The following is a 24898-nucleotide window of genomic DNA, read 5'->3' as shown; positions in this document are numbered from 1 at the left end:
GAGGAGCTAATGACCTGCTGGCATGGAACAGAGACTTTCTTTTTGGCATTGTTAGCAGGCCTGAGAAAATGCTGAGACGACAATTCTCTCCTTCTGCCAGTGCCCGCACCTCCTTAACCACCACGTACACTGTTAGAGAAGGAGACGTCTCCCACGCTGCAGAGAATGAACGTGTCGCCAGTGTTTTGTTTTTTTTTTTTAGAGGCAGATCTCGAGAGGAATGGATTGTCCTCCCAGGCTTCTCTCTGCCCCTGGGTGGGTACTGGGGTCCCCACTTCTGCTGAGCCACTGCTAGTGGGGAAGGAGGTGGTTTCTGGGAAATGCCTTTTGTTCCTTCCCTTCCCACTGTTTACCTGGTTGGGCTTGGCGTCCTGGGCTGATGAACCATATAAAGGATTAGCTGTAAAAACAAACCAAACCTGCTTGCCCTTAAATAATGTTATTTCAAGGGAAAGATCCCAAGCCTGAAATAAACCAGGTTTCAAGGAAGAACTTGAATTAATTCTGACAACATAATCCAGAGAGCAGGATTTGCCTTCGGGCTATGTGTTCTTTTTTTTTTTTTCTGTCAACCCCACTAAGGATAGAGAGAAAATTGAGGGAAAGGATCTTTATTTGGGGGCCAGGGAAAGGTTATTATTTTCCTAAGCTTTTTTGAAGTGAACAGAACAGGGAAATGAGAGCCCAACTCTTTCTTCCTCCTCTACCCCATCTCTCCTTCCTTGCCCCCTTCCCCTCCACTCCCTTTCATACTCTGGAGGGTCTATGATGTATCAGGACAGCGTTTCCCAGCTTTGGTTCCTTTAAACATGAGTTCCTCCATTTCTGCCTAATCCACAACCCACTTCTATTGGTAGTTCCTTAATTTTTAAAAATCTAACTCCCCTGGGGCTTATGTAAATTTGGCCCCGTCCAAAAACAATGAAATCCATTATATTGAGGGTTCAGCTAGCTAGCTGTGTATTTCCTCCAATGCATAAAAAGAGAAATAAGTCAACGTTACAACACAAACTGAGCACTACTGGGTACCTCCTATAGCCATGCCGCTGAATGCCGCTGACCACGCTTGGTGGAGAGAAAACTGAGGAAAGAGATCTTTACTTTGGGGCTAGGGGTAGGGGTGCTCAGAGAAGGTCCTCCATAAATGCTTGCTGGCTGACCGCATGGCACCATCACCATAGCCTTCCTATCAGTGGTGCACAAACATTGACTCTTGGACAGCTTAAGATTCCTGGGCTGCATCTGTCGATTCTGCACCAGCAGGTCTGAGGCAGGGCCTGAGAGCCTGCATTTCTAACAAGCTGGCCCAGGTGATGTTAATACTGCTGGTCTGAGGACCATAATTTAAGTAGGTCTTGGGCTACTGGGCATCAAAACCACTTGTAGGTACTTCTTAAGATGCAGATTCCTGGGCACCACAGATATTGTGATTCCTCAGGCCTGGATGGCCACCAGAATCTGCCATGTCAACCAGCACACCAAGGAACCTTCGGAGAATACCATTAGCATCTGGTGCGGTAGAAAAGAGAGGGACCCGGACAACTCCTCCTCCTTGTTGGTTGGGCCATGAGCCTCAAAGCATCCTGGACTTTCCTCTTCCCTCCTGCCTCAGTTCAGTGTGTCAGCAAACTCTGCTGGTGCTTTCTTCAAAACATATTCAGATTTTCTTAAGTCTCCAGCACATGGACTTAGGGGTAGGATGGAAGTGAAACAAGACTGAGGAAATGCTGAGGACTGTGGAAACTGGGAGTTTATTTTATTTTTTGTGGGGGGTAGTTTATTATGTATATTTGACTTTTTTTCCAAAAAGAAGCTTTATTTTTAAGTCTTTGATCTAACAAATCCACTTCTGGGAATTCATCTTACTAAGAAATTAAGATGCAGAAAAAAACTTACAAATAAAAACATTTCCCAAATAATAACACTGAAAAATTGGGAACACACTAAGTTCTCATGATAGGACAATAAGCTATGTGACACCCCTCAATGGAATTTTATGTCATTAAAAACATTTATTCAGGCCATGTGCCAACATGGAAAATACATACTATTAAGCGAAAAATCGGACATTAAATTGTATATATTGCATGATTAAGACTATGCAAAGACTTTAATCTTTAAAAAAGACTGAAATTTAAAAGTAATTGCATGTATCCAGTCTGAGGCTTCCCACCACCTTCAATGCAATGACCTTTGTCTGAGCCCTATTGTCTTTCTCACCTGCACCCTTGTGACAGCCTGTGGTCTCCCTGCTTCTACCCTCTGCCCTCCCATCTCCTCTCCACGTGGCAGCCAGAGAGGTCCTTCAAAAATGTTAACTCAGACCCTGACCCTCCTCTGTTCAGACCCTACAAGGCTTCCCACCTCTCTCCAAAACAGGCAAGTCTTGACCTGATACTGCCCTCCAGGCTGAATGACGAGTCCCCTCACCTGCTCTCATCTGCTCTGTTTCTGCCTTGCTTCTGCCACTCCAGCCACGCTGGCCTCTGCAATTCTTCATTCACTCCAGCTTCAGGGCCTTTGCACTTGCCCCTGTTTCCTCCGTGGGAAAATGCTGTCTCCAGATGTCTCTGAATGAGCGTGCCCTTCCTTCCTCCACAGCAGTCTGACCTGAGCTCCTCATCTAAACCCGCACTGCTCCCCCTCTGCACCCCGCCGCCGTGTCCTTTATTCTTCTTTCTAGCACTTATTTAATACCACCCACAGTGCATTTGTTTATTATGTCTTCTACTTACTAGGATGCAAATTCCTTGAGAACAAAGACTTTACGTCTGATTTTCTGCTGAATCCCCAGTAACTAGCACAGAGCCTGGCACACTGTAGGGTCAACAAACACCTGTTGAATGAAAGAATGCTGAACTAAGTAACCACCAAGGGAACTGGAAGCTTCATGTGAGCTTTCTGTTTCTTGGGTAAACTCCCCCTCCCCGAAACCACTGGGCAGCGGCAGACCCACGGCAGGAGCCCTGCGAAAAGTAAGGTGACTGACCATTTCTCCATCCGAGGCCTCCTGGGCACACAGCACATCTTGTGAACTGGAGGCAGCAGAGTGTGCTGGCTACCAGCACTGGCTTTCGGAGGTCAAATCCCGGCTCACCACCACCATCGGTGCGGTCTCAGGAAGGCTATGAGAATTTTCTGAGCGTTAACTCTGCCTTGCGCAAAAAGAAGACAGTAACAGTTCCTGCTTCCCAGGGCTGGGGTGGGGGCTAAGCCTGAGAATGCCCACAAAGCCCTTAGCAGGCACAGTGCCTGGCACAGAGGAGGTGTGTGACAAGTGACAGTCCAACTAATCAACTGCTGCATATGTGCTTTTGTCTCTTTCAAGTTTACATTGTGCTCTTATACATGCTTTATCTGATTGGGGCCATTCAACAACCCCTCGGTTTTATCACCATTTTACTGGTGAGGAAACTGTGACAAAGAGGAATAAAGTGCTCGCCTACAGAACACACGGAATCTGACTACAACCCCAGCGCCCTCGCCTCCAGAAGCACAGGCTAGTATGACAGCCGATGAGCTGCATCTGGACAACTCATCAGAGCCCGACTCTACTGCATGTGCTCAGGGTGAGGAAGAAAGTCAATTCAGCAAATGACATCAGCCAGACAGCCACACTTCCCCAGCTGCTCGACTGAGGCAGGGGCTCCTGCGTCTCTGGATGAGGCTGGTGAACAGTTCTGAACAGGTAATGCCACCTTTGGTGTTCAGGTCTTTTTTGCCCTGCAGCCTCTGACCCAGTCTGCCCTGACAAAAAAAAACATTTCTTCCCAAAGGTAACCCAAGGGAGACATTGTTGCCTGGAGCTCTGGGCGTGGCTCTCATCAGTCTCCTCCATCTTCCTAGGATCGAAGGCCAAGGGAGGTCAAATGCCAGGAAGAGATCAGCAGGTGTTAGACATGAATTTGAGAGCCATAAGGCCAAAGAAAAAGAAAAAGAAAAAAAACAAAAACAACAAAAAAAACAAACAAAAAAATCACAGGCTCTCAGGAGTCATGGATTTTTAGAACTATAGCATCTGAGAGACAAAGAAACTTAACGATTGTAACATCTTAAGTCTCATGGGGTTGGCTGAGATTACACTAGATGAGATGGGCAAAAAAAACCCCTGGAGACCCAGTGGCTCCTGGGTACTGGGCATCTTCCATCTGGTTAGAGGCTTAGCGAACACTCCCTTGTGAGAATATGGTCTGAGGGCTCCAGCTGCAGGAGGAAGGCTGGGAGGACAGGCCTTGGATACCAACTTAATGGCAAAGTTCTATGGCCAGGCCCCTTGGGACATGAGATCAGAAGAGGAGACAGCAGCCTTCAGAAGGATCTCACCAGGGCAGCAAGCTCTGGCCCTGGTGATGTGTTATGAGACCCTGATGGTGCCAGGTTTGTGGCAGGCTACCAACTACCAAGAGACTCTGAGAGCAGTACTGTGACCGTCTGGCTTGATGGCATGTGCTCCTTGCTAGCAACGTGCTGTGTGAGCAGCACTTAGCCATCTGAGGAGGACTGACAGCACAGTGATCCATAACTTCTACCCACATAGTGTCCACTGTAGTAGAGCAGAGGGTTTGTGCCCCAAACCCCGGAAATGGCCTAGGAAGGAGGAGTTGACAATGGCTCTGGCCAGGCAGTGGGGATAAGCCTGTGAGCCACTTTGGAGGTCACCTGGAAAAGTGGTCAATACATCCATCCCACCCCTGGCCTTATCCATATTCTGTTAAGGTCACTTTAGGTACCTACGTTAATAAACTTCATGAAGTTTTTAAAATAAGGGAGAGTTCTAGGGTAGTCATGATCTTGCAGCAAAACTATAAAAATCTCTTTCTCTCTCTATATAAAAAAATCTCTCTGAAGAGAGTTCAGCATCCCAGGCTGGTCAGAGCAGGAGCAGACCAAAAGACAGAGCTTGAACTGCTTTGCTGGGTGAGAAATTCCCAGGAGAAGCAGCAGGAAGCACGTGAGGAAAGGAGATGGTCCAGCTACTAGAAGCTTGGAAGTCCTGCGCCTTGGGAGATGGACTGTCTTCCTCCTCCAGGAAGTTCATGGTGCTTTTCTCTGTTCTCTGATCCTTGGGGATCAATCCTGGGATCACCTCTGGCTGCCAGGCTAGGCTGGATGGAACAGCTCAGAGAGGTGATGTGCTCTGGCCTGGATCAGAACTCATCCCGCAGCTGAGGGGGCTTGTCCATGCCAAAGAAAGAGGACAGCTTCCCCTGGAGGTCCCGTTCCCGTTTCACGAAGGCAGTGAAGGAGGAGACACAGTTGCCAATAAAGTGGTCAGCTTGGCCAAGGATGTACAGGTCTATCTGGGCCACCTCAGGCTTCAGACTCACCACCTTTACCTGCAGGAGGAAGGGCAGGACGTTTTAGTCAGGGTGCAGGTCAAAGTGGCCAGCTCAGCCAAGGCCTGCAGCCACCCCCTACCTTCTTCCCCTGTGCTGAAGTCACAGACATAAAATAAATAGTATAGAGGATTAAGAGGGAGGGTTGGGGCATTTGAGAGAAGTGCTGAAAGCAGCTGCCTCAGCCTCTCAGCTCCAAACACAGCACTCATTCCCACTCTGCATTTGCTTGTTGGTTCCCTCTGCTGGGAACGCCTTTTCCCATCCATTACAGTCCTGACCATACTCTCAAGGCTCAGCTCAAGGTCAAACTTTTTCATGAAGCCCTGGTCTGAGGGGCTTGGCTTCTCCCCTCAAACCATGATCTGACCAAAGAGCACCCCACCCACCCAGTTCTGCTGCCTGGATGTCTTAGAGACTAAAGTCCCGTCCAATCTACCCCAAGATATTCCCCAAAGGTGAACCCTTCTCTTGACAGATGACAACTCCCTAGCCAACCACCATAATCTCTTACTTCTTCACTGGCCCCCTCGCTGCCTCTCCTCCTGGTCTGTTCACCACAGAGCAGCCAAAGGAAACTTTTTTAGATTCCTCCAGCCCCCTAGCCCTCTCTCCACCCCAAGCTGAACATCCTTAACTGGTGCTCTTCAGATAAAGATGACAAAAGTGGCCCACAAGGCCTGTTCAGCTGCCTCTCCACCTCCTCTCATACCTGCCCCCTCCCCCCATCACACCTTGAGCTCCAGCCACTACACACCAGGCTCCCTCCCTCCTCAGGACCTTTGCACACACTCTTCCCTATCTTTGGGGTGCTTGTCTCTTTGCCAAGTTAACTTCTACTTAATCTTTACTCTGCAGCTCAACTCTCGCCTCCTTGGGGAAGCCCTCCCCGCCCCCCAGTCTAGTCCAGGCTCCTCCACTCTATGTTCTCATAGAACCACATTCCTTCACCTTGCAGGACACAACTCAGTTTGTAGCTTTCACTCCTTAATGATTCTCTGATCAATGTCTGTCTCCTGTACCTGACTAGGGCTGGGGCTGTCAGTTTGCTTCTCACTGCTGGCTGGGATCTGCCTTAATATACACCTGTTGACTGGACAAGTGAGTGAACGAGCATGCCAGCCCCACGCCTGGCCCTCTCTTGTGGTATATCTTACAGCTATCTGCAAGTCTCTTTTCCTGAGTGTAGACTGTGAGCCCTGGAGGGCAGCACCACACCTTATTTATCAGTATCCTGGCATCAGTACTAGGCTAGCTACATGGAGGAGCAAGGCTCACTTAGTTCAGGAGGAAAGGTGGGTTGAGGAGTTGAGAAGGGCAGGAACAGGAAACAGAAAACAGCAAGAGGCTCGAAGTGTAACAAATATATCAACTCTAAAAACTCACACACACAAAAAAAAAAACTCCCTGGGACTCTCCAAATGCTTCAACTTGGTACAGAGGCAGGGGGTGTGGGCAGAGCTGGGGCTGAAAGTGCTTTGCTGTCACACAGAGATTTCTGATGTAACAAAAATCATCATCTTGCTATTTGGATGGTAGCAGAGAAATAATACCAGTTTAATCATGGCCAAAATCCCCTGAACAATTCCACCCACACCCTGAAACTTAACCATTCTGTGTCATGCCCACTAAAATTAGCTCTGAGATCTCTTGGGTAAATTCTCTTTCTTCCTGGGACTTTGGTTTCCTTAGCTATAAACACAGGGGTTGGGTTAGGGGTGCTCCAAGGTCTCTCAGCTCTGATACTCTTCTATAAAGTGGGGGTGGGAGGACCAGAAGATACTGACTCCGCACTTCCTCTACAAGCCAGGGCTTTCGGCCTGTGTCTGGGGTAAGAGAGAGGGAGAGCCCCCCGACATAAAGCCAAGGGCACTCACAGCTAGAAAGCAGATGTCTGCTTTTTAAGGTCTGCACAAGCAATTAGGGCTTTCACTCATTCAAAAAAGTCTTACTGAACGCTTACTATTATTTCGGTCATTTTATTGATACATACTTACTTATTACCTACTCTTCACTCGTACAGTACCAAGCACATTTTACTATTTACTCACATACTGAACACCTACTATTCACCACTTCCTTGAGCACTGACTAAGCACAGATCTTTCCCTTTATTCATCAACCACCTACTTCTACCACCAATGACAGATAACTTTACTGAGCTCTTATTCTGTACCAGATCTGTTTTAATTTCTTTATAACTGCTCTTCACAATCATCCTATGAGATAGGTACTACTCTCAGTTCTATTTTGTTGATGAAGAAATAGCACAGAGAAGCAAAGTAACTTGTGCAAGGGTGCACAGTGAGTAGAGTCCAAACCTTGGGTTCCAGAGATCATGCCCTTAATTCCTCTGCTGCACAAGATCCCTACCAAGAGCCCATCCTTATTCACCAAACATTCACCGAGTGTCTACCACGTGTTAGGTGCTGTCCCAGACACCAGTGATGGCAAGGTGGGGCAGAGGAGGTCAAAGCATCAGGCTAGATGCTGAGGAACAGAACAGTGACTCTGCCTTAGATCCTGCCTTCAAGGAGTCACAACTCTGGGAAGAAATAAGACATGTTGCTACACTAGTCTCACAGCCTGGAAAGCATCTCAAGAGGTGACATGATAAAATGCTGTGCAGCACCCAGTAGGGATCCAGGAGTGGATGGAAATCTGTGGAGCACCTGTGGAGGTGTCTGAGTTGGGGTTTGTAGAACTGGTTTGGAACTGGATGTTCGAGTCAAAGCCTGCTGGTGGGAGGACACGAATGAAGCTCAAGGAGGAAGCGGGCTGACTACTCTGGCGCTTTCTTTGATTCCCTTCCTTTCCCGCTGCTCTCCCACCGGCCAGCGCATACCTTCCCTTTGAAGAGCTGTTGGATCTCAGGCACGTAACTCTCAGAATCTGTGGCGATGTAGACCGACCGGGCATCCAGCGCGGTCACCCAGAGCTTCAGGGCCCGCATGATTTCCTTCAGGTCGGGGAGGCACATGGTCATGGTGAGTGGGGCGGCGGTGTGGCGGCTGTAGCCCACACACTGCGGCGAGGCCATGAAGTGGGCACCGGCCGTCCCATCCTTCAGCATGGCGCATGCGTTCTTCTGTGGGGCAGGCGGGGGACAGCGTTAGAGCCCGCAGCGGCCTGCAACCCCACGAGCAAGGGCTGGTAAGTGGACAGTGGCAGGCAATACAGGAGGAGCACAACTATTTTCTTTTTTAAAGCATTGAAGGAAGAGGGAGACCTATCAAAACAACTAACAGTGGTTATTTCTGGGTAGTGGGATATTGGAATTCTACAAATTTTTTTTCTTGGTCTTACTGCATTATCTGGGACTTCCAGTAGAATTCTGAACTGTGGTGGTGATAATGGGCAGCCTTATCTGATTTCTGACTTCAATGGGAACACCTCTGATAGCTCCTGTGAAGTACATGTTTGCCGTGGGTTTGAGACAGATAGCCGTTATCAAGCTAGGGTGGGTCCCTTGTATTCCTGGTTGGTTAAGGGTTGTTTTTCTCTTTTTTAAATCATAAATGAGTGTTGACTTTTTATCAAATACTTTCTTGGCCTCCGTTGAGATGATTATATGATTTTTCTTCTTTGGGTGTTAATATATGAATTTCATTGCATTCCTGGGATAAATTTTAATTGTTTGTGTTGTATGTTAATATGCTACTTAATTTTACTTGGTAATATTTTACTTTGGATTTGGGCATCTATGTTCATTAGTAAGAGTGGGCAGTATCCCAACTTATCTGAGTTGACCTTACCTGAGTTTATTAGCATTATGCTAGCTTTATTAAAAAAAAAACTTACATCTTTTTATGTTCTAGAAAACTATAGATGTTAACTATCTGTTCCTTGAAGATTTGACTGAAACCACTCATAAAATACTCTGGGCCAGGATCCCTTTTTTCATGGAAAGGGGACAGAAAGGGAGTCTAGTGGTAAATATGTGATTACTTCCTCAACTGACTCTGAATGAATTTTGACCTAATTTCTATATTTTTCAAGTCTTCAACAATGAGCATTTCTAAGACATATACATACATACATCTTCCTATGTAAATTAATAAGATTGTCTACATTACTCCTATTATTTTTCACATGGAGGATAATCTGATGAGGTCTCTGCACATTTAAGCAGCTGCCAAATTTGGAGGATGACATCTTCCTTTCTTGGGTGCCCCACCCATCCTCCAGAGCTTGTTTTTTAATAAGGAGTCCTGGCCAAACACTGGGCTGTGGGTCTCTCTCTCTGGCTTGCTGCCTGACCCAGAGTCTAGCTTGATACCTCGATTTATCCATCTGTAAAATGAGGATAAAAATGGCAACTGTTAAAATGAGAGCTGGCAAACAAGCACTCTGGAGCCATATTTCTGACATGTATCTGTGGTGGGATCGTGGGGCAGAGTCCCATGAACTTGGCCGAGTGAGATCTCTGGCTAGCCACTTGGTGCAGTGGGTTCAGTGTTCAACCCCCAGGCCTGGGCCCTGCTCAGGGATGTGTCCAACCCAGCCATGAGAGGAAAAGGGAAGTTACCCAGTCGGAGCCAATGCGCAGGTGAATGCCCACATAGGGCCTGATGAGGTGGGCATGGATCTGGGCCTCCCCTGTCCTCACCATCTCGTCTGACCAAACCATGTACTTCTGGAGCGGCCTATGCTCCTCCAGGACGGGGAACTGGGCTGGGGCCCCTGGCAGGGCAAGCACTGGATGTTCCTTTGGAGAAAATCTAGGCATGAGACAGAACGAGAAGTCAGACAGACAGCCTGGCCACCACCCCCACGGGAAAAAAGGATGGCGTAACACCACACCCGAGACCCTGTGGAGGGGCCCCTGTAACATGCAAGAAGCACTAGAGGTTGTGAAACCCCAACGAGCTGATAAGAAACCCCAGTGGCGGCAGCAGGCACGATGTGCAATAATGTCCCGCCACACGGAATTTACAACCCTCTTTGCTTGTTTAACAATTAAAAATTTACAGTAGAGCATTCCAACCTTTTGTATGTCATGCTGGCTTCCAATCTGTGGTGCGATAATTCACTCCAGGGTGGGGTGTCTAGACTGAGTCTTTGCCCTTTTACCTACGCGGTGGGATTGGGAAGTGCAGCTGCTTACAGCCGGCAACGGACAGGTCACATTCACAGGGAGTGTGTACACTCGGTGAGATCATTCACTCAACATTTAACACGTATCTACCGATTGCCTACTATGTTCTGGGGCCCAGGGGAGAACGAGACAGGCACTGTCCCTGCTCTCGTAGAGGAAAAGCAACAGACGTCTGTAGATGCCCCTGTCATACCCTGCTGAAGGCTCTCCCTTACCGTGTACACTATGCACCGTGTAACTATTTCACCTCTGTCTTTTCTGCTTGACTCAGGTTCCTAAAGACAGTATCTCTATGTGCCTAGAACAGTGTCTGGCACATGTACAAGCTCAGCAAAGATTTGTTGACTGAATGAGTGAGAAGCAAACCTGTGTTCTTTCGTTAGCGAAGCCAGCTAATAATATATGCCAGCAACATGAAACTCCCCACCATTTCATAAACTCTTAAGGCACTTTCAAACTCCAAATCTCTGCAGTCTTGTCCCCTCTACCTGGTATGGCTTCCCTCTGCCAGCCAGAATCCTTTTCTAAAATTATGAAATAGGCACAGCCACTCTGGAAAACAGTCTGGCAGTTTCTTGCAAAACTAGACATGCAATTAACATGTGACCCAGCAACTGTCCTTATGGGCATTTATCCCAGAGAAATGGAAACCCACATTCACACATTACCAGTTCACAAATGTTCACAGCAGCTTTATTCGTAACAGTCAGAAACTGGGAATAACTCAGATGTTGTTCAACAAGTGACTGGTTAAACAAACCATAGTACACCCAAACCATGGAACATTATTGCAATAAAAAGGAACCAGCTATTGATACAGGGAACAACTCGGATGAATCTCAAGGGAATTACACCAAGGGAAAAAAGCCAATCTCAAAAGGTCATGTACCGTATGATTCCATTTATTTATTCAGGAAATGACAAAGTAGAGAAAACAGAGATGGAGATGGGATTAGTGGTTGCCAGGGGCTAGGGGATGTGTGTGTATGTTGTGTGTGTTTAGGGACATGGGTGTGGTTATAAACTGGCCACAAAAGGATCCTTGTGATGTTAGAACTGTTTGATATCTTGACTGTGGTGGTAGATACAGGAACATACCCACATGATAAAACTGAATAGAACTAAATACACACACACATAGAAGTGAGTACAAGTAAAACTGGGGAAGTCTGAATGAGATGGATGGATTGTACAAATGTCAACATCCTGGTTGTGATACTGTGCTATAGTTCTAAAAAAAGTTACCATTGGGGGAAACTGGGTAAAGGGTACATGGGATCTCTCTGTATTATTTCTTATAAGTGCATGTGAATCTACAATTACCTCAATCAAAATGTCAATGAAAAATTATCAGATATTTCAAAGCATACAGGAAAATACAGAAAACAATTTAGCAATCCACGTACCTGTGACCCAAATTAGCAAATATTAACATTTTGCTTTGTTTCAGATTAAAAAGAAATACATACCTAAATAAAAGCTCTATCCTATGATCTCTTTCCCTTTTCTTCCTCTCTCCAGAATATACTGTGGTTTTAGGTATGATTACACTTTTACTATTTATATAAAAAGGTATTACTCTGTGTGCTCTTTACACAGTCAAATGGTAAAAGCTCGGACTGTGGAGCCAGATGACCTTGTTCTAATGTTGACTATGCCCCTTACTAACTTTGGCAGGTGACTTAACCATTCTGTGCCTCAGTTTCCTTATCTGTAAAATAGAGCTGATAATGGTCCTCATAGGGCTGTTTAAAAGATCAAATGGATTAATACAAGCAAAGCATTTAGAACAGTGCTTGGCACACAGGAAGCTCTCAGAAAACTCTGACTCTCACTATCACCATCATCCTGATCATCACCATCATACTGCATGGAGTCTATTTCAATTTTTTAGAAATTCAACCTTATGTTTTAGAGATTTGGCCAGGTTGATGGCGTGGATCATGTGATTGTGTTAGCATCTCTTGAAGTTTTCCATTTGTACAAATAAACTGTAGTTTACCTATTGAGTCCCCTCCTGCTGGTCAGTGAGGCTGCTTCAATCTTTCAACCAAACGACAGTGCTGCAATGTACATCCGCTCTTTCTTTGCATTCACCAAACACCTCACTCTGCAGACAACTCCTCCCAAACCTCCAAGACCAGTCGCCACTCCCAAGCCTCAGCTCCCAGGCAGGGCTCACTGTCCCAATTCTCCTCCGCTGCCTGCTGCACACAGACGTGCTCAATAATGATCTGCCCTGTCCACTGTCCGCTCAGCAGGCCCTGAGCAGTCCTACTCAGATTCCCACACACACTGGTCCAAGGCCTGTGCCGAGGAAGCAACACACATGGGTTTGCTGACAGCCTGGCTCTATGTAACACTCGTCTTGTCAGACTTTAATTTTATATGTATATAAAATGTGAACCATGTACTGAGCCTTATTATGTGACAGGTAATGTTTCAATTACTTTGTGTATATTAACTCATTTGATTCTCTTCAGAGCCCTGTGAGGTAAGTACTTTTGCTATTCTCACTTTACAAATGAGGAAACTGAGACACAGAAAAGTTAAGTAGCATGCCTGTGGTCACACAACAAGGAACTGGTAGAGGTGGGATTTGAATGCAGGAAGTCTACTCCAGAATCTACGTTCTTAACTATTACATCTCACTCCCAGCTCCCCCACCCAATCAACAAACACCTCAAAAGCTGAGTCTGTGGTTATTCTTCAGATTCCCAGCCCCCATCACAGGCCTCAACATGCAGTACGTACAATAAATATGTTTAGAATGAACGAATGAGGAATTCAAGGATCTCACCAGATCTGGTTGTCAGAGGTTAGAGGAAGAAAAAGTGAATAGTAATTGAGCACCTTCTATGGGCCAGACCCTGAGCTAAGCGTCTTTCAGAGGCCACCTTAAAAGATTTCAAACGGAAAGCAAGTTTGTGATCTCCCAGGGGACTGGAACATTAGGATAAAATCATTTTATGTGCCCTCCTTGACCTCCTGGAAAGAACTTGCCACTGACCCTTGGTGAATTCCATCCCCTCTACCTGGATCTGGACCAGCACATAGATAGCTGTCCCAGTGCGACATTAGCTCTGACCTGACAAGCAGCAAGAGGTCAGGATGGATGTGCTCATTTGCTCCCAATGAGGGAGGGGAGTGTTGTTTGGAGAGAAAGTGGGGAATACGGGTTTTGTTTGGAAAGAAAGCTTGACCAGCTCCATCTGTTCACATCCCTGACTGTTCACCCTAGGCCAGGCCCTTAGCCTGGTCACTGTTCAACTGAAGGCATGCTCTCCTGCTACTGCATGCAGTGAACCTCTGGTGTTCTTCACCACTGCACCTACTCTACTGAGCCCCACTACCAAGCTGGGGTTTTTATATGCACAGCATCTACCTGTGTGCCCAGTATATATCAGTGGATAGACACTATGCTGAGTGCAGAGGATGCAGCAACACAAACATGGCAGAATCTTGCTTTCAACGTCCCTGCCATGAAGAACTTCCTTCCCCTCTAGCTCTTTGCATGGCTGGCTCCTTCTCATCCTTCAGGTCTCAGCCCTGCCAATTACATGTCACCCGTTCATGTCCTCTTGGGGAGGCTGCAGCCTGGGAAGACAATAAGCCATGTGCTCAAATACCTATTACCTTCATGTCAAGAGAATGGTTCAGCACGATGGTCCACAGTCTTTCAACAGTAAATGTGTAATAAAGGTCTGCTGACTTAAACCTCAATCAGGGCAGAGCTAGAAGGATCCTCAGAAATCACTTAGTAGGGAAGAAATACTTCTTATCCTCTTCTCCTAGAACTGAATTTTCAGCTGGATACACAGCAGCCCAAAATAAAGACATTTTGCAGTACTTCTCACAGCTAGGTATGGCCACATGCCTAAGTACTAGCCAATGAGCTGTAAGCAAGCTATAAAGAAGGCTTCTTAAAAAGGTGAGGATATGTGTGCTTTTCTTCTGACCCTTTTATCCCTTCAGCTGCCTGGGGCAAGGATGTAACGGCTAAAGCTTCATCAGTCATCTTGGCCCATGAGGTGACACTGAGGATAAAAGCCAGTACTGGGATGGAGGAGCAGAGATGGGAGCCTGATTTCTAATGACACAATGGAACTGACATTCAGTTCTGGGTTGCATACCCCAGTCCTTTTTTACTTAAGAAAACAATAAACTTCTTTTTTATTAATTGCTCTTATTTGGGGTTTTCTGTTACATGTAGCCTAAACTAAACTTGATACACCTAGACCTGTGGCCATGAAAATTTTTAACTGATATACAAGAGGGTTACCGGTTGAAGGCAGTGGGGAGGGATGAATCCCTCCACCTTGGCCCCCAATGCCACCCCCATGGCACTATAAGAGCTTCTCCAGAATCTAAAACTCGGTGTGGGGGTGGTTATAGCTCAGTGGTAGAATGCATGCTTAGCATGCAGAAGGTCCCAGGTTCAATCCCAATTAAAAAAAAAAAAAGAACTCTAAAACTCAAAGAACAGTTTGAGAACAACCGATCTTGCTCAGCCCTTGCATTTTATAGATGGAATACTGTGGCGAGAAAAGGGAAGCAATCTGCAGAGTCACACAGGGAGCCAGGGAAGAGCTTAACCCCTTCTAATGCCATTCTCCCTACACTCATGCCCCTGCTCCCAAAAGACAATTTCCTACAGCAAGCAAGTATCCACTATTTTAGAAAATGTCTAAAATATATACACTTTCAAACCCACCTCTGCAAAGCATTCAGTCCTCTTATCAGATCACTTCACCAGGGCCCACAAAGCTGTGCATGGTCTGACCCCTGCCCACTTCTCCAATCTCCTGTCCCATGTAGCAGATTAATTCGAGTCTCTTTCCACTGAGTGGGCTGTATGTTCCCTCCCAATAGCATTTTGCAGAAGTGATATTGTCCCAGTTGCCAGGCCCAGGCTTTAGGGAGCCGGCAGCTTCCACCTTCTGTCTCTTGGAACACTCACTCCCTGGCTACATCCTCTCAGAACCTGGCTGCCATGCTGGCAGAAGTCCAAGCCACATAGAGAGGTCAAGAGTACACTTGCCAGCCAGCTACCCAAGCTGAGCTTCCGGATGACAGCCAGCACCACCTGCCAGCCATGAGGGGGCCCTCTTGGACATGCAGCCCAGTCGAGCCTTCAGATGACTCTAGTCCCAACCGACTGCTGACTGCCGCCACGTGAAACCTCAAGCGAGAAGTGCCCAGCTAACCCAAGTATCCATCCACAGATGAAGGGATAAACAAAATATGGTCTGTACATACAATGGACTATTTACCAGCCTTAAAAGGTCTAAAATTTTGATGCATGCTACAACACTGAAGATATTATGCTAAGTGAAATAAGCCAGACACAAAAAGACAAATATTATATGATTACCCCTATACAAAGAACCTAGAATAAGCAAATTCAGAGACAGAAAAGTAGAATAGAGGCTGGGGAAGGGGAATTGTGAGTCATTGTTTAATGAGTGGCACAGAGTTTCTCTTTGGGATGATGAAAAAGTTCTAGAGAGGGACAGTGGTGATGGTTATGCAACATTGTAAATATACTGACTGCCGCTGAACTGTACACTTAAAAAGTGGTTAAAATAAATAAATAATACACACACACTCCATTGGCATGAATACACACATACCAGTAATCATTTTTTTAATCTCATATTTTTACATGTTTAGAACTGATCCTGCCAGCAATATCTACTAACCTAATAAATATTAATTACTCTTCAGAAGATAGTTAATTACTCAATTACAAACTATATATAACAATTTCACTTTAAGTTAATGTACAAGTATGTATGTATATGTATAAAAATATATACACATTTTAGAGGGTGGGAGTATACACATCAAAGCTTTAACAGTTTTTTGGCAGGTTGGTAAGATTATAAGTAAATTTTTTTTGCTTCTTTATTAAAAAAAAACAACACCAAATGGGGTAGGATCCTAAAGAGTATTCATTCTAAGAAATCAGATGTTTAACATGGATCAAAGAAAAAAGAAAATGGAAAAACAAAAAAAAGAAAGACCTGCCCTGCTAAGCCCAGTCAACCTACAGAATGCTGAGAGATAATACTAAATTATTGTTGAACCACTGAGTCTTAGAAGTCCTAACTAGAGCCTGATGATGCTGGCACCATGATCTTGGATGTTCCAGCCTCCAGAACTGTGAGAAGCAGATGTCTGCTATACCCCCAGTCTGTGTTATTTTGTTACAGCAGCCTGAGCCGACAAAGACCAGGTCTCTGTCCACCACTCACACATCATTAGTTTATGTCCTTCACAGCACTATGTCTCCTGGAACTATCATATGTAAAAGTTTATTCATCATTTCCCCTGTTAGACTCAGCTCCATCAGGGCAGGGGCCTTATCTGCTTTATTCTTGCCTGTATCTCCAGCATCCACACCAGTCCTAAACACTCAGGAGGTGCTTCTTAAATACGTATGGAAGGAAGGAAGGAACAAGTGAAAGGATGCAGCTGCCCAGGTGGCCCTAATTCTCTCAAACTACCTCCAGGGACCTCATCTTTCCTACTAGTCTTCCTTTCCCAAAAGTGCAGCTGCAAGGCACAAACTTTCTCAAGCCCTCACACAATTCGAATGGAAATTGACCATAATACCTCGTGAAATTTCTCAAAAGCTTAAATAAAGCATGTGAATAATAGTAACAGGTACCACTGGTTTGCCTCCAACTATGTGCCATCTGTTTTATACACTAGAAGGCAGATACCACAGTGCTCCTTCCATCAAACCAAGGAGGAAACTCAGGCCAGACAGCTGAAGTGGCTCACTCAGGGCCATCTGAGGCAGAGGCAGGGCTGGGTGCAAGCTCAGGGCTGTCTCATCCTGAGCCTATGCTCGTTCCTCTGCATCAGTCTATCTTTGGCTTACTAAACGCCAAGTTCATAAGCTCCCAACCCAAGTCTGACTTCTAAGCCCATGCTCTTTCTTGCCACAATAGCATAAAGAGCACGTGTACTATGTTAGTGTCATCATCATAACTAGACTGTAGCTAGCTGAAGGCTGAGACTAGGCCTTCCTCACTTCTATATATTACCTCTGGCCTTTGAGCACTATGTCTCATACGTGACAGACACTATAAATATTTCACAGCCTGTGCCTATGCCCTGCTAACCTACTTTTTTTTTTAATAAAATAGGGCTTACTGGAGCGCCATTAATAAAGCACATCCAATTATTATCAGGATGACATCATTCCTCAGCCTGCACCTGAAGCTGTTCTTCTCTAGAAGCTGCTTCCAATTTTCACCTTGTGAAGGGGAAGGTAACAGGGGAGTGATTCTCACGCCTAGAGGAGGAAATAGACTTCTGTGACTGCACAATATTCTTTTTATGACATCCTTTATCGGCTGATAAACTCTTGCTCAACCTCGTGGCAGGTCAACGTCCCACCATGTCAGGCGTTGAGATGGGAACAGATCACACACGATCCCAAGTTCAAAAGACAGAACAGCCACACCTCTGGTCTCACACATCAGGGTGTGGTAGAGGGGGAGAGGGCCAGGGAGTTGCTGAATGCCCATGGGCCCCACAACCCTCACTTAAACCCAACAACGCTGCCCCCTCCAAGTACCTCTGGATCCACTGGTCTTTGTAGGAGGCGCTGAAGGAAATGCCTGCAAAAAGCTCAGACTTGTTGAAACTCACATGAAACTGATCCCAAAACGGGCCAAAGGGGTTTCCTTCCTGTAGAAAGAGAGAGGTCAAAGGCTTATTGAGGGGGAGGGAAAGCCAGTGGGGGATGGGGTCAAGGAACTGTGTTGGGGGAACCCTGCAAGATTTGATTCAGGCTAAAATACTCTCATACGGTGGCCCAGTAGGAATGTCACTTCATGTAATTCTTGGGCTGGGGGTTAAGGAAGGCTGCTCAGCTTCCAGTCTGGTTTCCAGCAGGAAGTGTTCATCAGTGTCTAAAGGAATCTTTCCTGCTCACATGCTATATCACACTGACTCTGCAGCACTGGTGGAGGTCTGAGGAGGATTTGGGTCCATGCACTAAGTGAGAGCTTCAAGAGACTTTCAAGACCAGCTAATCTAATGCCTTTATTTTCAAGATGGAAATCAGGGCCCAAAGAAGGTAAGACATTTGCCCAAGCTCACACAGCAAGCGAGGGCAATGTTGGGGCTGTAAGCGAGATCTTTCTCAAATTTCATGGCCACTCCAACCACTCTCCCAGACTTTCACACAAGCACTGATATATTAGGGATTATCTTAGTCCGAAAGTACCAGAAACTTACAAACTTCTACTGACTAAATATAATAGCTTCTCATTTACCTGCTGAGAAGCAAGAAAGTATACAAGTTAGGAGGGTGGACAATGGAGTCATATTACCACAACTTTTTTGCTATATGATTTGGGGGCAAAACATTGAACCTCTCTTTGTTGCACTCAGTGTCCTCTCTATAAAATGGGGATATTAATAGTACTTTCCTCACGGAGCAGTTTAAGGATTAAGTGGGTAAATATGTGGAAAGTTCTTAACATGGTACCTGGCACGTAGTAAGTGCTAAGTGAGTATTAGTTATTATTACTGATGTGGAACTTTATAGTTTACAAGCATTCTTACACCAGACCCTCATGATACTTTATGAGTGAGACAGAACAGGGACTGGGATCTTTATTTTGTAGGTAGAAATAAAGGCGCAGAGGAAGCAACATCCTCTGGCCAAAGTGACACCACTGACAAATGCCAGAAATGGGATTTAAGTCCCCATCTTTCTATTCTCAGGCCTTCTGGGGCCTTCCCCCATATCCTGACATGACACATTGTCTCAGGGGCCTAGAGGGCCTGGAATGGGCAGAAAGGGCCCCCCCGACCCACAAGACCCACCTTCATGGGGCATGTCTTCTTATCTAGGCTTCGCTGGGCTGCCACCTCAAAGCAGTATGCCACCCGCCTCTCAGGGGGCCAGTGGGTGGGTGCTAGCTTCTCCATGAAGTCCTCCAGGCTGATGACCCGATGGTAGGCCTGGAGGGGCTCCAGCTTGAAGTACTTCTGGTAGGACACATGGAGCTACAGGAAAAGAGGGGAAAAGGAGAGGTGGGGGTCCCTCCATAACATCTTAATGGCTGTTTCAAACACATTGATTAAAACCATACACTCTAAGACCCAGGCAGCTTGGACTACATGCCAATGAAAAACTTTTGGCAAAAGACACCAAGTCAGGACAGAAGCTGGGAGAAGACATCTGTAAACTAAAGAACATACAGAAATATCCCTCTTGTTAAAAAATGCCTGCTGATCTATAAGAAAAAAGACAAACGACGCAAGAGAAAATATGGGCAAAGGAGAGGAGTGAACAACTCACAGCAAAGAAAACCCAAAGAGCACTCAAAAGATGTGCAGGCTCACCGGTAATTAGGAAGAAGCACATTACAATGACAGGACACCACTTCTTATGCATAAGACCAGCAAGACTTTAAAAGCTTAACTCTAATTGTTGAAAAGGATGTGGGAAAATGGGCATTTTCCCAACATTAGTAGAAGTATATATCTTTGGAACAACTAATTTAGAATGTAATCTCTTACAGCATCTGGTAGAATTTTAAATGCTCCTTCGACCTCTAGGCATTTGCTCTTAAGAAGCCCTTGTGCTTCATACGAGGAGATGGATACAAGGATGCCCAGTGCCACAGTGGAAGCAGTACAGGAAAGAACTTGGAAGGAGTCACATCAAAGATACTAAATTCATCATGGTGGATTCCGTCTGCGGGTGGGCAGAGGGACTAGGATTAGCCTGGAACCAAGAGTGACTTTATCTTTTAACAACTATCTGTAACGTTCAACTTCTTTTATTAACAAAAAGAAAAGATGAAGCAAAGCTGAGAAAATGTTAAATGATTATCATTGCTAATGGTGGATACACGGATGGTAATTGTATTAATCTCTGTATTTTTCTAGACTTAAGAAAATTTCTTAGAACACCATGAAATAAAATTTAGACTTTATCTTATAGGTCAGAGTTCCCAAGCATGTTCCACTAGTTCAGGTGGGTAAAGGGTTCTGCAATAAAAAGGCTCCAGAAATAAACAGGTCTGGGAAATGCTATGCTAAGCAGCTTTTTTTTACTACAGGATTTCTCAGGACCTTTAATATGTTAATGGCATTTTGAATCTCCAAATTTGGAGGGATGAGGAATTGAGAATATAATTTCCCAAACTTAACCACTGCACCCCTCCTGCATAAGCCATTGGTGAGAACCTTAAACTATTAGCAACAAGGTCTTGCTGAAGGATTTTAAGCAGAAATAACATGAGACTTGCTTTTTCAAAAGATCGCTCTGGTGGCAGAAGAGAGAATATACTGATGGTAAGATAAGAAGAGGGAGAGGAATTAGGAGACTACTGCAATGGTCCTTTGATTCGTTCAAGTATTTGTTCAACATGTATTTTTAAGAATCTCCCATAAGTCTGAAAGATGAGGAAGCATGGACAGGTTAGAAAATGTAAAAGAAGGTGAAACAGAGAGTAAAGGGAGGCATTCTAGGTTCTGGCTTGGTATCCAGGTGAATGCAGGTGACATAAACCAAGGCTGGAAATATAGGAGGTAACATAGGTTTGAGGGGAAAGATTCCAACTTCAGTTCTGGCTTCATGAACTTGAGATATCTGTGGAACAACCAAGTAGACTTCAAGGGCCTAGGAATTAGAAACACTAGGCCTGTGGTCAGAGGAGAGCCCGAGCCACATGGGAATTTGGGCGGTATGTGGAGAATAATAAAAGCCACAAGACTCAACAAAGATTTATAGCAAAGCAAATAATGGTAGTAAAAGCAACTAATATTATTACCGAGTGCTGAGTTAGTGCCTGGTGCTATACTCATCGTGTTTCATGGACTTGACCATCTAATTGTAAGAGGCAGGAATACAACCATCTCCAGTTTACTTATGAAGAAATCTGGGTGGACAGAATCTAGATAACTCACCTGAGGTCACACAGCTAATAAGCAAACAGAAAGAGGAGACACACCAACGTTTAAACAGTGGGTGGAGAGAGAGGAGTCCCTGATACAGCACAGAGAGGAAAATGCTGAGAGGTCAGGCTGAAGCAGGGACAAGCTGTGTCTTGGAAGCCAGGGGAGGGGGGAAGTTCAGGAAGGAGATAGGCCCATGGGGTCAGATGCCACTGAGAGGTCAGCTGAGATAAAGACTGAGAAATGACCCCTGGATTTGGCAATTCTGAGATACCTGGTGACCTCTGTGAGAACAGTCCCCATGGGGAAGGGGAGCCCAATTGGAGTGGGTTGAGTAATCTGTAGAAAGCAAGAAGTGGAGACTCTGCACAGACTCCAAGTTGAGAAGGCAAGGCAACAGAAGGCAAGCCAGCCAGAGGGAGAGGAAGAGGCCATGTCTAAACTTCAACCGTGAGTGTAAAAATATCAGAACATCAACCTGGTTCCTGGTTACCGAGGACCTTCTATGTCCTAAGCATCATACACTCACTGGCTCAGCTGATCCTAAGAGGGAGGCATACAACGTTCAGGGCATGCCACAGTCACTAACTCACTAAGGGAGGTGGCAACAAGTATTGCCAGCCTATTTCAAAGACGAGGAAACTGAGGCACAAAGAGGTCAAGCAGCCTGCCCCGGCTATAGGGTTAGTAAGTAGCCAGGCCAGGCTATGGTCTCAGGTACTCTGGTTTTTAACTTCTGTTAAAAACCTCTCTAAATACAAGCATACATAGAAAAAAAAAATAAAATCTATGCAGAGAAAAGGCTGTAAGAATGAAGTAGTGTTCTATACATACTAAATATAATTTTTTTTAAGTTTATTTAAAAAACTTTCAAAGTCAATTCATTAAATATTAATTCAGTTTCTACTACTAGGCCCCTGGAGTTACAGTGGGAACAGAGACTGGTACGGGACCCATGGAAGACACAAAGAATACACAAGAAACTAGAGGGTGCTGAGCATCACCACACTAAAGAGGCCCCTGATGAGGTGAGAGGCAGTGCTGGCGCCAGACTGCTTGGGTTTGTGCCTTAGACATGTTATTAACTAACTTATGCCTCCGTTTCTCCTTCAAAACTGCTAATAGCACCCATCACTTTTGACCAATGGATGGGACCAACCAGGCCTGGAAATGGAGCCTTGAGGTGAGGTTGAGGTCACAGGCTCTGGAGTCAGGCAGACATGGGCCTGAATTCCAGCCTACTACCCACAAGCTGTGTGAGCTTGGGTAAGTTACATAACCTCTCTAAACCCATTTCCTCACAGGGATACAATGAGAGGGAAAAGAGCTAATCCTCATGCAGTGCTCAGAAATAGGGCCTGGCCGACAGCAGATGCTGAGTAAACCTTAGCCAGTTAGCCAGGGAAGACAGTTCTGGGTGGGGGGCAAGGCAAACTCAGAAGCATGGGAGATAAAGCCTACAGAAGGACTTGGGGTCAAGCAGAGGTGAGCAGGACTGGGGAAAGGTGGACAGGGACCAAAAGCGGTGGTACTCACATTGGTGAAGGGAGGCTTGTGATGCTGGTACTCAATCCAAGGAGGTACAGCCAGGGTGCGGTTCAACAGCTTTGCAAATGCCAGGGAGCCCAAGAAATGATCAGCCTGGTTTCCAAAGCGCCCTGGATGGTATATTGCAGGTGAAGTGAGGCCTGGGGCATCGGAGGCTTGGGGCATGCAAGGCTCAGAAAAGATGTGGAGCCAGGGGTGGGGTGGGCCAGGACACCCAGGAGAGCCAGGGGAGCTGGCAGCATGGGATCAAGTCTGGACTCCTGGGTCTGAACATCAAGGCCCTTCAGGCCATGCCCCTTCTGCCTCAGCCACTTCAGGTTCCTTGCTGTTTCCTAAACATGCTCTATACTTCCCACCTCCACCCCATGCCTTTGTTCTTGCTGTTCCATTAGCCAAGAGTGCCCTTCAACCTCTATTTCCTCTCACCTGCACATGAAGGGGGAACTCTGATGCCTCACTCACCAGGATCCTTTCACTACCCCTTCTCCATATTCAGTCTCCCTCCTCTGCCTCCCATCTTGCATTTGAGTTACTTGTGGTTCTTCCCTCTTCCTAGAATATCCTTTCCCACTTCCTGGCCTTTGTACCGGTTGTTTCCTCAGCCTGTGAATGCCTCAAGTGCAAGGACCCTGTCTGATTCTTTTTATTATCCCCAGCATGGCATCTGTTCACTCATTCCACAAATATTGTGAAGAGGCCACAATGTGTCAGGCTCTCTGCTAGGTACCGGGATATAGGAGTGAGCAAGGAGGACAAGGTCTCTGTCTTCAAGGCATTCACAGTCCAGCCAGGGAGACATTAAACATACAAGTATATAGTGATAAATTTTGATAAGTTCCAGAGAGAAATGGAAAAAGTTTAGTGATGCAGAACAATGAGGAGGAGATTATTTGGGTTGAGGTCAGGGAAGTCCTTTCTGGTGATATTTAAGCTGTGGCCCGAAGATGGGAAGGCGCTGGTCCAGCAGAAGGGAAGAGGAGGATGTCCGAGGCAGAGGGAATAGCACAGGCTGCAGAACAGGATAACTGCCTGCAGCTGGAGGGGCTGGGGAGAAGGGAGTGGTGAGACAATGGGCAGAGGGCCAAATCACCATGCTCAGCAGCCTGGAAGAGTTTAAGAAGGAATGACTTTAACAATGATATTCCATCTAAATTGCACCCCTCAACTAGCTTTTAGATTCTGCCTTACCCTGCTCTATTTTTCCCCCATAGCACTCATCCTCTTCTAAGATACTATGCAATTACTTATTTTTGTGTTTGGCTTTTATTGTCTGTCTCTCCCAACTAAAATGAAAGCTCTACAAGAGCGTGTAGCGTTGTGTCTTATCCCGCATCCTCAGAGTAGAAAACAGGGCTGGGCACAGAGTAGGTGCCCTATAAATGTTGAATGAATGAAAGAATTGCCCAGAGCTAGCGATGGGTCAGTGACATAAAGTCCTGCCTGACCCACTAACACTATTTACCGGAGTTAGGGCTGGCTTAGAACTTGCGCAAGACACGTAACCGCTCCCGGCCTCAGTTTTCTCATCTGCCAAATGGAAAGTTGGACACAGAGGCCCTTCAGTGTCTTTGCAACTGGGGTAGAGAGGCAAGGGGCAGGCCTCGTCCCGCGCTGGGGTCCTTTTCTGGACCTGTCAAGGTGTCTCTGGTGCCTCAGAGGAGTGGCTTCGTCTCTCCAGGCCTCAGTTTCCCCATTTAAGCAGAGGGCTCGGGAGGCCTTACCCATGCATGGGCAGTAGAGCAGGTAACCGGCCGGGTCCCAGGAGCCCGCCGACAGCCCCGGAAGCTGCAGAAGCAGCAGCAGGAGAGACACACGCGGCAGCAAGGACGACGATGCCCACTCGGCAGCGCCCATATCGGTTCCGGAGCGCGCGCGCGCGCGCCGCAGCGCGGAGGCGGAGAGTGGACTGGAGGGAGCGTCCGCCCCGCTCCCGGCGGTCCTCGCGCGCCGCCCGCGCACCGCCCCGGCCGCTCTAGCCGGCAGG

The 24898-nt window shown here is 46.3% G+C and overlaps 1 protein-coding gene across 1 annotated transcript; it reads right to left on the bottom strand.

Annotated features, from left to right (window-relative positions):
• Positions 1 to 1732: 1732 nt before the first annotated feature.
• On the bottom strand, positions 1733 to 24885 carry POFUT1 (protein O-fucosyltransferase 1). Its single transcript, XM_006202662.4, has 7 exons — positions 24636 to 24885; positions 22903 to 23024; positions 19285 to 19467; positions 18026 to 18138; positions 9865 to 10057; positions 8182 to 8424; positions 1733 to 5336 (listed from the first exon to the last, which is right to left on the bottom strand). Exons 1-7 carry the CDS (start codon positions 24766 to 24768, stop codon positions 5148 to 5150), a joined length of 1176 nt encoding a protein of 391 aa, XP_006202724.1. The 5' UTR covers positions 24769 to 24885; the 3' UTR covers positions 1733 to 5147.
• Between the last annotated feature and the right edge of the window lie 13 nt (positions 24886 to 24898).

This window comes from Vicugna pacos, chromosome 19, assembly GCF_048564905.1.
Source record: "Vicugna pacos chromosome 19, VicPac4, whole genome shotgun sequence".
Classification (NCBI taxonomy): Eukaryota; Metazoa; Chordata; class Mammalia; order Artiodactyla; family Camelidae; genus Vicugna; species Vicugna pacos.
This window is presented reverse-complemented; position numbering and strand designations above follow the sequence as displayed.